Below are 13,249 nucleotides of genomic sequence, written 5' to 3'. Positions count from 1 at the left end.
CTAAACTTCTGATATATTTAGACCATCTTCTGACAAATCCAGTCCCAAAGATTGCTCTTTTTTTTTGCATTTTTCCCAGATACAAGGATATAAAATACTCTCATCAATTAGAAGCATCATTATTGAAAGCTAGTCGACAAAGAAAGCTGGAATTGATGAAAAATCTTTGTTTTTTTGAATATTCTGAGACAAACTGGTAACTCTGCTGAAAATGTGCTTAAAAGTATATGATTGAGGTTCTATCTATTAAAGCTGATTCTCTTCCTGTTTTGATAAGAGCATTTTATATCCCTGTATCTGGGAATGCTTGTTTCATTCTGTAAAGGGTGTACAGTAATGTTTAATAGCACATAGGACACCTAGAGCTTTTGGAAAATGCTGAAAAGATAACAGTTATCAAACTGAAACATTGGGAGACTTATTTTCAAAGCTCTTACTTACAAAGTTCCATAGTAACCTATGAAACTTTGTAAGTCTAAGTGCTTTGAAAATGAGCCCCATTGTGTGCTAGAGCAATTCAACATAGTTGACACTTTAGAAGCATAGAATTTTTTTTTTTTACCTGCCATTTTTTCCTTTTGTTGCACACTACCCAGTGCATGTTTGTGCAACTCAAGTGTATTTTGTGGAAAGGAAGGATGAAGGAAGATTTTCTCTGAAACTTAATCTCAGTCCCACTCTTTTGCCTGGTAAGTGTTGTGGAAGTAGTGGCAGCCATACCATTTCTCCTTGGGATTAAGCATGCCGCCTTTGCAACCTTTACTGATCAATAGGAGACTTGAACCCAGGCCTTTTATGGCCTGTGCCACAAGTCCAATCTGAATTTATCAATAAATATTTTATTAGCTGTGGAAAAATATTATTAAATAGCTCAAATAATATTTGTTTTATTTCAGTTGGAAAACAGCAGAAAAGTGGTTTCTTGATGCTCTTGAGAAAATCAAAGCCATTGGAAATGAGGTACATTCACCTGACACCCATTTTTTATTCTGTGAAATCTGTTTTCCTTTTCAGCTCTTGCCCTACCCCACACATGAATATTTTGCTTACTCATGAGCAGGGACAGTGTTAAACATGTTGGAGCCCAGGGCAGAAATTTTAGTAGGGGGCCCCAAAGCCCACCAACAGACTATCTTATTCAGCTGTAGGTAGGCATGGACCCAGAGCAGTTGCCCTGTTTGCACCTCTCCCCCCATGCTGTCCCTACCCATGACTCATAGAGGCTCATTTTCAAAGCACATAGACTTACAACATTATATAACTTTGTAAGTCTGTGTGCTTTGAAAATGAGCACTTCAGTATGATGGGCCTTCTATTGATTGGTCTCCATTCATATGCTGAAGTCTTCTCAGGGAAGGGTGGTTCAGATCGGCGTCTTTCTCGGATGTGTTTATGCATTGTGATTCCTGCCTATATTCCAAAAGACTCCTTCCCTTCTTCATAAGTGAAGCACAACATATTGTACTCTTAAAACTCCAGTATGGCATCAGTAGATATCTATCTTACATATTTAAACAAATTCACTAAATATTTCAATCTAAAGCTAGGATGTGAATGCCTCAAATATTTTCATTATTACAAATATCTTGTACAAAATCTAATTTCCTTAGCATCCTATCAAACCAGTCCAGACAAGTGGGTTGTGTCCATCTACCAGTGGATGGAGACGGAGGAAGAAAATAGTTCTCATGTGATTCACCCCTTAAGGGTATAATGCAGCATAGAATGTCCAGTATTTCTCTGTTTCACAAATGGATGGATGACAAGCTAACCACTCTGTTCCTAACCTAGTTTCTAACTAGTTTCAGTTGAGCTTTAACTATTCTTTTAGGGTTTTGTGCTCTTGAACTAGTTTTATGCTGAGTTTCAGTTGTGTGTGGGGGGCGGTTATTTGACTTGTCCTTCTGAACCAACATCTCAGCTATGTTTTTAGTTGAGTTGGGGTGCTATGGAGCTGAGGTGTATCTTGGAGGCCTCTAAGATACCTCCCTCCCTCCACCCTCCCTCAGACCACAAACGTCTCCCTTGGAAGTCAGCCTGCATTTGATGAACCCAGTCTGATTTATTTCTGTTATTTAGTGTTCTAATATTTTTTTGTGCCTCTGTTCCTTATTAAGTACACGTGGGTATCTGGCTTGTTTATTTCTGTATGACTGTCTGTAAGCAGCTAATATTTCTCTGTGACTATGTGGAGGATTAGCTGCTCCTGTTTCTATGTCATTAGTTTCCTCAGTGTTGGGTCAAAGTAGGCAGGTTCTGGCATGTATTAGTGCGCCTTAAGTTTAAAAAAAACCCAAAACAGCAACACCCCCCCCCCCCCCCAAACAACAACAAAAAATACCCCCAAAACTGAGTCTCTCCTTTTTATTCTTTCTCAGGTGTGAATCCTGAGGTTAGCTAATTGTCCTTAGTTCCTGAGCTAATAGCTCTTAATGGGTCCATTCTGGGTATCTCTTTGAGATTTTAAGTTAAGAGCTTTTATCCTGCTGTTTCTCTACATCAGGTTTTCTAGTTCCAACTGCAATTTGATTTAATTTTGTAGTTTCTGGTACAGTCACCTTAATGGTTACAGCAGCTGACTGAATAGTAGATTACAGATGCTACTACTTTTATCTCTGTTTAATTTGAATATCAATTAAGTTAATTCTATTCTTCATGCGCAGCAGTCATCAATTGCAGTTAACTGCATTAGTTTTGCAAGTTTTTTTCTGTTTGGAGTTCCTAACATCAGTGTTTGTTTGTTTGTTGGTTTGTTTGTTTTTTAATAGTTAATAATTAACTATTATCTTTTCCAGCCGGCTGACTATATTTTAGCATAAATAGGCTAACTTGCTTTTTCCTTCACCAGTATTATTCTTTAAAAAAATATATAATAATAATAAAATTCTTCTGATCTGAATTGTTCAACTAAGGATAGAGCTGTCCCAGTTGGCTCATTTTAAGGTAAAGTCAGTTGTGATTTTTCACTCTTCTTTTTCTATCTGGTCAAAGCTGTGCAATTCACCTGCTTGGCTGTGTTCTACCAGATTAGATGGGTGCAGTCTGCTTCAACATAAGTTACCCTTCTGGCTTACCAAACTCAGCATGGTAGCACTATTTTTCAGTTAAGGAAATAATGCAGCTGAAGACGTTTGGTGACCAGTGATAATTCGGAGCGGGCTCATTTGCCGAATTGCAAAGGTTTTCCATTCAGCTGTGGTTCCACATATAGTGCACAGCTTATACTGTGTCTTCCTGGGCTTCACAGTCCCTGGGTTGCACATTTGCACCCACCATTGATAACACCCACCTGGACTATTCAGTGCGCCAACCACATGGATTGCACGGTGGTATCAATCACCAAGGTTGCACTCTTACTGCACTCATTCGTATTGCACAGCGGTGACATTCAAGCATGTTGCACAATGGCAGCAACCATCTGTGTTACATGATAGTGGCATCTAACTCCTTTGTACGGGATGGCAGCCTTCTAGGTTTTACAATTGCAGAAAGTGTCTGGGTTGTTCTCCTAAAGTGGCTGCCAGTCTAGCTGTCCTACAACATCAATCTGTGTGGCTCCTGATACCACTACCTCTGCTGTGTAGTTGCAACAGTCACCTGTTTTGCATACTTTCAATATCAAGGTAGTTTCCATAGTTGCAATAACTGTCAGTACTACTGAGAGTACATTGCCATACTGGGACAAACCTAAGGTCCATCAAGCCCAGCATCCTGTTTCCAACAGTGGCCAATTCAGGTCACAAGTACCTGGCAAGGTCCCAAAAACTTACAATACATTTTATGCTGCTTATCCTAGAAATAAGCAGTGGATTTTCCCCAAGTTCATTTTAATAATGGTCTATGGACATTTCCTTTAGGAAGCGGTCCAAACCTTTTTTTTTTTTTTAACCCTGCTAAGCTAACTGCTTTTACTACATTCTCTGGCAACAAATTCCAGAGTTTAATTCCACGTTGAGTGAGGAAATATTTTCTCTGATTCGTTTTAATTTTACTGCTTTGTAGCTTTATTGCATGCCCCCTAGTCCTAGTATTTTTGGAAAGAGTAAACAAGCGATTCACTTTGACCCGTTCCACTCCACTGATTATTTTATAGACCTCTATCGTATCTCCCCTCAGCTCTCTTTTCTCCAAGCTGAAGAGCCATAGCCACTTTAGCCTTTCCTCATAGGGAAGTCATGCTATCCCCTTTATCATTTTCATCGCCCTTCTCTGTACCTTTTCTAATTCCACTATATCTTTTTTGCAATGCGGTGACCAGAATTGAACACAATATTCGAGGTGCGGTTACACCATGGAGCGATACAAAGGCATTATAAAGTCCTCATTTTTGTTTTCCATTCCATTCCTAATAATACCAAACATTCTATTTGCTTTCTTAGCCGCCGCCACACACTGAGCAGAGGGTTTCAACATATCATCAACGATGACGCCTAGATCCTTTTCCTGGTCTGTGACTCCTAATGTGGAACTTTGCATTATGTAACTATAATTCGGGTTCCTCTTTCCCACATGCATCACTTTGCACTTGCTCACATTAAACATCTACTATTTGGATGCCCAGTCTCCCAGTCTCGTAAGATCCTCTTGTGTTTTTCACAATCCTCTTTTGATTTAACAACTTTGAATAACTTTGTGTCTTCAGCAAATTTAATTACCTCATTAGTTACTCCCATCTCTAGATCATTTTAAAATATGTTTAAAAAACAGCGGTCCCAGCACAGATCCCTGGGAACATCACTATCTACTCTTCTCCATTGAGAAAACTGACCGTTTATCCCTACTCTCTGTTTTCTCTCTTTTAACCAGTTTTTAATCCACAGTAGGACACTACCTCCTATCCCATGACTGTCGAATTTCCTGTGGAGTCTTTCATGAGGTACTTTGTCAAACGCCTTTTGAAAATCCAGATACACAATATCGACCGGCTCACCTTTATCCGTGTGTTTGTTCACCCCTTCAAAGAAATGTAATAGATTGGTGAGGCAAGATTTCCCTTCACTAAATCCATATTGGCTTTGTCTAATTAATCCATGCTTTTGAATATGCTCTGTAATTTTGTTCTTAATAATAGTCTCTACCATTTGCCCGGCACCGACATCAGACTCACCGGTCTGTAATTTCCCAGATCTCCTCTGGAACCTTTTTTAAAAATCGGCCTTACGTTGGCCATTTTCCAATCTTCCAGAACCATGCTTGATTTTAAAGATAAATTACATATAACTAACAATAGTTCCGCAAGTTCATTTTTCCTGGGGGATGAATACCATCTGGTCCAGGAGATTTGCTACTCTTCAGTTTGTCAAATTGTGCCATTACATCCTCCATGTTTATAGAGGTTTCATTCAGTTTCTCAGACTCAGCTTTGAATACCATTTCTGGCACCGGTATCTCTCCCAATCTTCCTCGGTGAAGACCAAAGCAAAGAATTAATTTAATCTCTCCGCTATGGCTTTGTTTTCCCTGATTGCCCCTTTTACCCCCTTGGTCATCTAGCGGTCCAACCGATTCTTTTGCTGGCTTCTTGCTTTTAATATACCTAAAAAAAAATTTACTGTATGTTTTTGCCTCCAGTGCAATCTTTTTTTCAAATTCCCTCTTTGCCTTCCTTATCAGCGCTTTGCATTTGACTTGCCATTCCTTATGCTGTTTCTTATTATTTTCATTCGGTTCCTTCTTCCATTTTCTGAAGGATTTTCTTTTAGCTCTAATAGCTTCCTTCACCTCACTTTTCAACCGTGCCGGCTGTTGTTTGGTCTTCCTTCCTCCTTTTTTAATACACAGAATATATTTGGCCTGGCCTTCTAGGATGGTATTTTTCAACAGCATCCGTTGATCTAAAGTTTTGACCTTTGCAGCACCATTACCTCCTGCACCAGATCATGCTCTTCATTAAGGACTAGGTCTAGAATTTTTCCTTCTCTTTTTGGCTCCTGTACCTGCTGCTCCATAAAGCAGTCCTTGATTTCATCAAGGAATTTTACCTGCCTAGCATTCCCTGATGTTACATTTACCCAGTCAATGTTGAGGTAGTTGAAATCACCCATTATTATTGTGTTGCCCAGTTTGTTAGCCTCCCTAATTTCTGATAACATTTCTACATCTGTCTGTTTATCCTGACCATGGGGGCCATAGTACACTCCTATCATTATCCTTTTCCCCTTTACATATGGAATTTCAATCCATAGGGTTTCCAAGATGTGTTTTGTTTCCTGCAGAATTTTCAATCTATTTGATTCAAGGTCCTCCTTAACATGCAAAGTTGTCCCGCCACCAATTCGATCCACTCTATCACTACGGTATAATTTGTACCCAAGTATGACAGTGTCCCACTGGTTATCCTCCTTCCACCAGGTCTCAGAGATGCCTATTATATCTAATTTTTCATTTAGTGCAATATGTTCTAACTCTCCCATCTTATTTCTTAGGTTTCTGCCATTTGCATATAGACATTTCAAACTTAAGTTTGTTGTTTCTATTTACATCTTGCTCAGTAGTTGACAGTGTTAATTTGCAATCTTTTGTCTGATTTTTATTTAAGGACATCTGATCTACTATGGTCTCTTTTGCAACCTCGCTATCGAGATACCCCTATCTTCCCTGTTTTGGTGATATTTTTGAAAGATACCTTGTTACAAACCGTGCATTTATGAACAACTGTCGGCCTTCCCCCAGGTTCTAATTTAAAAGCTGCTCTATCTCCTTTTTAAATGCCGATGCCAGTAGCCTGGTCCCACCCTGGTTAAGATGGAGCCCATCCTTCCGGAATAGGCTCCCCCTTCCCCAGAACATTGCCCAGTTCCTTACAAATCTGAAACCCTCTTCCCTGCACCATTGCCTTATCCATGCATTGAGACTCTGGAGCTCTGCCTGTCTCTTGGGCCCTGCGCGTGGAATGGGTAGCACTTCGGAAATTTCTACCCTATAGGTTCTGGATTTGAGCTTTCTACCTAAGAGCCTAAATTTGGCTTCCAGAACCTCTCTCCCACATTTTCCTATGTCATTGGTTCCCATATGTACCAAGACAGCTGGCTCCTCCCCAGCACTATCTAAAATCCTATTTAGGTTACGCGTGAGCTTAAGCAGCTGCCTATTTTCCATGTCTGTAGCAACCACCTGAGTTGCACAGTACTTGTATTTCATGGGTGCAACAACCATTTGTCTTATACAGTTGCAGCTGCATTGTGTGGCTGAAATAATCAAATTTCTTCTTAACCTTCAGCAGTTGCTTACAGGTCATAGTGTTCCAGGTCAGCTGTATAGCACTGTTCTGGTAGCCAGCTGGTTTATTACAGTTACTTTGCCAACCTGTGTGTCACCTGCTGCCTGTATAGCCACAGTTCCAGTGGCTATCTTTTTTGGCCCAGTTATGGAAGCTGCCTGTATGGCACAGATGCAAGCTGCCTGTGTGGCATCAGATGTTCCAGCTGTCGGTGGGACATTAGATGCACATTTGTGTGGTATCACAGATAGCAGCTGACTCCATGACATTTGGGTTTTCATGTCTGAATAGGGCACTCTTTGGCACCAGGTCAGTCAATAGCCATTCTCATTGGTCTCCCTTCTTTACTGTCAGCGAAAAGTGCTTTTTCAATTTTCTTCTGGATTTTCCTTGGTCGTCATAGACGTAGACAGGGAAGCACAGTGGTATTCAACTCTTCCAGGACTTCCGTTGTAGTTACAATATTCCCTTTACAGATGTGCTTTGGTCTTTAGCCTCTTACCTTCAAAGGCCCATTCAAAGAAAAACACCAGTTGAGTTTGTTTCTTGCTTTATGCATTTCCTCCATGGTCTATCAGTGCTATTTTCTATTATTCTGATTTATCATGGGATTTGCTTCTGTCTCCTCTTCCGTACCCTTTTTCTTTCCAGAGTTGTCCTGATTAGCCTTGGTTCTTTCTACTGGGCAACACTGGAAAGGGACCGCTAAGTCTATTCCAGTTTCTCTCTCTCTCTCTCTCTCTCTCTCTCTCTCTCTCTCTCTCTCTGGGGAAATTAATTATGCTTTTATTTGCAAAATTGTTTTCGAGTGTTTCGATCTTTAGTTCCACCCTATGTTGTGAGCATTGCTTTGCTACATCCTACTTGTACTACTACTGCTGATCATTTCTGTAGTGCTACTAGACATACGCAGTGCTGTACACATTATATGCAGGTACTTTCTCTGTCCCTACTAGGCTCACAGTCTAAGCATGTGTACCTGGAGCAATGGAGGTTTAAGTGACTTGACAAGGAGCTTCAGTGGAAAGTGAACCCAGTTCCCCATGACTCAGTCCGTTGCACTAACCATTAGGCTGCTACTCCTCTCCACTTGTCTGACGGGATGCTAAGGAAGGACAAGTTGTCTTACCTGATAAACTTTCTTTCCTATAGTCCTATCAGACCAGTATAGAATCCCTCCCTGGCTGATTAATTTTATTTTGTTTACAATTAGAGGTGGGCATTTAACACGTTAATAACGCCATTAGCACGTTAAATTTTTTATGCAAACAGATTTTTAACACTGGCCCTTTTTTTTTATGCATATTTTTTTAAATGCAGACTCGCCCCTCTCCCCCTCTGTTTACCTCTACTGCTAGATTTTCAGTTTCTTGGCACAGCGGTGCAGGAAGTAGAAGTCATGCGTTTTCAAACCCCGTGAGACTTCCCCGACTCACTGGAAGAACCCTCCTGACCCATCTTAGATGCATTCCCGGTGACTCCTCCAGCTCTACTTCCTAGTCTCTCTCTCCCACGCAGCGCAGTTTCTGAGTCTCCCTCCCACCACCGCAGCTTCTGAGTTTTCCTCCCAACACAACCACATACATGGTGCATTTTGGCGCTGCTTCCTAGTCTCTTTCCCATTCCCGCACACACATGGTGCATTTTGGCACTGCCTCCCACCACTTTACACATGGTTCATTTTGGCTATTGGACCACATCTCTGAGAAAATTAGCTGAGCACTGCTGTTGATGTAAACGAGGGAGGAGAGGGAGAGTGAAACTGGAGGAGGGCATGAGAGTATTTATTTTTCTGTCTGTGAGAAGTACGTTTTGTGCTCTGTCGTGTTACCAAAAATTTCGCATCTGGAGCACGAGTACACAACTTCTTAAGATGATCCAGTATAAACATTAATAAAATTCAAAGAAGCTTTTCGTGCTGATATGAATTCACGAAAGCAGAACTTTAACTTTGATTGGCTAAAAGTTGCATCTGCTTTGGATTTTAAAAAAATTGACATTTCTAAATCATGAAAATTGACAAGCCACATGGAATGCTGTAAAGCAGTTGCTGTCTTCAATAACTTAGGTTGAAACTGTAAAAGAATTATAGACAAACGCAGGGCAACCCCTACTCCAGAAAATGCAAATTAACTGCTATGTTTGAACAACTGGTTAAACCATAAATAGAATAGAATAGAGACAGCTTTGTGCCACTGTTTTTAGTTTAGTATATACTATATTTTTTTAAGCAGCACATTTAAATTTATCGACTGCCTATGATGGAAGGGAGGCAGAAAGATGAAGCTGTGCTGAGAGGGAGAGTGCTGAAGCTTTGCTTGCAGAAATGGAGAGGAAAAGTGCTGAAGTTGTGCTTCAAGAGAGGGGAGAGGGCTGGGACTGTGATGGGAGGGAGGATTGAGGGGCTGTGGCTGTACAGGGAGAGAGGGAGGGAAAGGGAGGGAGAAGGGGTATGGCTTGGGGGGGGAGAGAGAGAAGTGCCAGGACCTTCATGGAAAGCGTTTTTGGATACAGTACACCACTTATGCCTGTTCATAAGAGGTGGTGTAGTAAATATATATTAAACTTCCTAGACCAGAGAATGGTTTTGAATGACATTTTATGGCCCAATTGCATGCCATTATAAAGCGCAGTTAATCACTCGATTAAAATTTTTAATTGTTGCCCACCCCTACTTACAAGCTATATTTTTCAGATATTATTGATTTTACTTTAAATTTCCCTAACCTATTGTATGTCATTTGTCTCCTGACTCAGTGACATTTCTGCCTGTGAGTAGAGTAAATGCCTCACTGGTTGGTAAGGTTATGACCTGCTTGTGACATTTGTTTCTGTATTAGCCATCGGGCAGCTTTTGAGCCATTGCTTGGTTATTTGAAATACTAAACATTCTATGCTGAATAATACCCTTAAGGGGCGAGTCAGTTGACGACTATTTTCTTTCTGTCTCCATCTGCTGGTAGACGGACACAGCCCACTTATCTGGACTGGTCTGATAGCACTAAAGGAAAGAAAGTTATCAGGTAAGGCATTACTTTTCTAGAAAAAAAAAAAAAGAAAACATGCTTTTTGGTTTAGAATATATTGCATTGATTGTCAGATTTGAATGTAAGTTGAAGAATGATTGAACATCAAAATGTTATATCCAGAGGCTAAATGGCTGGTCAGAAAGTGTGACATTAAATTGTTTTGCAGGTAACAGTTGATAAATGGGAGCCCTTACTAAACAACCTAGGACACGTGTGTAGAAAGCTCAAGTAAGTAAGATTTTAAGATGTATATACAATAAAGTAAAGTAGACTTTTAGGTCACTTTTTTCAAGCGTACTTTGCCATATGGGTGAGAAAAATATTATAATTTCAAGCAGTATACTATGATTGTTTTTTTAACTTGATTAAGAGAATTGTGTTGCCCAGCCTTTTTTTAAAGCTACCATAAGTAAACCCAGTCGTTACCATAAAAGGTTAATGATTTTGGATGTGTGTGTTAAAATCATTCTTCCTTTTTTAAAATCTGGTGTTTGTAATTGGTTATGTTAATATGTTTGTTTAATTATGTTGATATATTGGCATTTCATTTCAGTGAAATAAAAAAGTATTGTTATGATTGGAACTGGTCTGTCACTTCAGGAATGCAGCACCAAATCTGGTACTTTAGTGATACTGCTATAGGAAGTAACTCCATATGTGGAGCTGCAGGAATATTATTTGTGCAGTATGATTACACATGTAATATCTGTCTCTGATTTTCTTTCAGAATCTTAGGTTCATATGGTGAGTGGTAACAGGGTTCATTCACAGTAGTAGTGTTAAAAATGCGTAGTACTTTTCCTTTGATGTGGTTCAGTTGATTGAAGTAGTAGCAGATGTATCACTCTAGCTGTGTGTGACATCATAGTGCACTTTTATTTAACTGATAATTCAATGGAGTCAGTTGCACATATTGAAGATGAGTTGATTTTTCATTTTGCCATGAAAACATTGCGAGATGTTTTGTATCTTTCACATTTTATAAGCCTAATTAGGTTGACACTAAGCATTTATTTTTATTAATAGTAGCATTTTTTTCCTTGTCATCAGGCAGATGAAGCCATTGTGGATGGGTTGTGTCCATCAACCAGCAGGGGGAGAAAGAGAGCACTCAACTTTTCACAGTGCCTCATGGCAAGCCAGCTCCACTGCCTCTTCAGTATTCTCTATCTCCCCAAGCAGGGTGGCTGCAGCTTCTTCAAGCTCCATCAAAAATCTGCCTGGGGGTGGCTCCTGGCTTGCCAGTTGTTAGCCGGGGTGTTAGAGGCTATAGCAGCTTCACTTTGAAGGCATATAGGTTAGCCCTTTCCCTGCCTTACCCATGCCCCCGTGGATGTGGACATATTAGCTTGCTTTTCCCTGTCCTTTCCCACTCAGTGGATGCAGGCACATTGGTTCACCATTCCCTGCCTTTCCCACTCATCTGAGCCTCCGGAGTTCTTATTACCACTGCTTTCCTCACAGCATTAAAAAAAAAAAAAATGGAACAGAGGTTTTCCTTTGATTCTTCTATGGGACCGGAGCTGTGATACTCGGTCCGGTGAGGTAAGAGTGTTTTCTAACTCCTCCGGGGTGGGCCCGCGATCGGGCCGTTTTTGGCACGAAACCGCCATTTTGAATTTTCCCGCCGTTTTCGGCGATGGCTGCAGAGAATGTAAAGCGCTGTTCTCGGTGTGGCAAGTGCAAATCAGCAGCTGGGCTCTGTAAATCGTGCTGTACAGGTGTAAGAGCCGGCCCAAGCATGGCGAGCGATGATTCTTCCCGCTCAGAGCTGGCAGCGGATGCCATTTTGAATTCTCCGCATGGCACGGCCTCCGTAGAGACGGAGAATCCTGAGCCCGGGGGGGGGGGGGGGGGGGGGGGCCTTGAATTGAGGCTACTCAGGGAGCGGCTAGCCCCGGACGGGATATGGGTGCCCAGGGCGAGTTTTTCTCCCCTGATTTTGTGTTATTATTGCATAAAGCATACATGCTGAAACGAGCTCTCCCTCAAGGGTAGTCTGAGGCCCCTTCTATTGTCCCCCCGGTGGATTCTGGCCTGGGACTGCCCGCTGAGGCTATTTTCCCTGATAATTGGCATAAAGAAAAGCGTAGAAGGGCTAATTCCCCTTCAGATTGTGGTGCACCTCCTTCCCCCCCCGTGGTCGGGCTGTGAGGATTTGGAGAGTTCTGGCAGGCCTTCGTGGTCTGAGGAGCCAGAGTCAGGTGCAGAATTACCACAGGATCTGGATGATCCCGCCGCGGTGAGGATTTTCCACCGTGATGAGCTGCCAGCGCTTATTTCAGATGCCCTACAGGTCCTTTCTATTGAAGAGCCTGACAGTGGCTCGGCCTCCTCTGTGAATCCTAGGATGGCTAGTACCAAAAAGCCTGCTCGAGCCTTTCCTTTGCATGACTCCATCCAAGAGCTTATTTCCGCTCAGTGGGCTGACCCCGAGGGACCTTTGAAAGTTTCCAGGGCTATGGGGCAATTATACCCTCTGCATGAGGAGCATTTGGCTCGCTTTGCAGTGCCTAAAGTAGATGCCCTAGTCACTGCGGTGACAAAGAGAACTACCCTCCCTGTGGAAGGAGGAGTTGCCCTGAAGGATATACAAGACCGTAGGCTGGAAGCAGCACTTAAACGGTCCTTTGAAATTGCAGGACTTACTGTTCGGGCATCTGCATGCAGTTGTTATGCTGCTAGAGCCTGCCTGGCATGGTTGCAACAGGCAGTGGAACAGCCCGGAGATGGAGCGGAGCCCTTCTCGGATGTGGCTCCACGGCTGGAGTCAGCCTTGTCCTTTTTGGCTGATGCCCTTTATGATATTGTCAGAGCTTCGGCTAAACAAATGGCAGTAGCAGTGGCGGCTCGCCATCTTATTTGGCTACGACATTGGGCAGCGGACATGGCCTCAAAGCAAAGGTTGGTGAAGTTGCCCTTTCAAGGCCTTCTCCTATTTGGTGAGGAGTTGGAAAAAAAATTGTTAAAGGCCTGGGAGATCCTAAACCCCAGCGCTTGC

The 13,249-nt window shown here is 41.9% G+C and overlaps 1 protein-coding gene across 2 annotated transcripts in view; it reads left to right on the top strand.

Moving 5' to 3' along the window:
- CDC16 (cell division cycle 16) overlaps nucleotides 1–13,249 on the top strand; it is a 155,362-nt gene that overhangs the window by 103,231 nt on the left and 38,882 nt on the right. For both annotated transcript variants that reach the window (XM_030201490.1, XM_030201491.1), the window contains 2 exons: nucleotides 897–960; nucleotides 10,415–10,476. In XM_030201490.1, coding sequence (XP_030057350.1) covers nucleotides 897–960; nucleotides 10,415–10,476 — 126 coding nt within the window. The remainder of the gene's footprint in view (nucleotides 1–896; nucleotides 961–10,414; nucleotides 10,477–13,249) is intronic.

Source organism: Microcaecilia unicolor, chromosome 4 (genome assembly GCF_901765095.1).
Source record: "Microcaecilia unicolor chromosome 4, aMicUni1.1, whole genome shotgun sequence".
Classification (NCBI taxonomy): Eukaryota; Metazoa; Chordata; class Amphibia; order Gymnophiona; family Siphonopidae; genus Microcaecilia; species Microcaecilia unicolor.
Note: the sequence above shows the minus strand (reverse complement) of the source record. Positions and strands in the feature narration are given on the sequence as shown.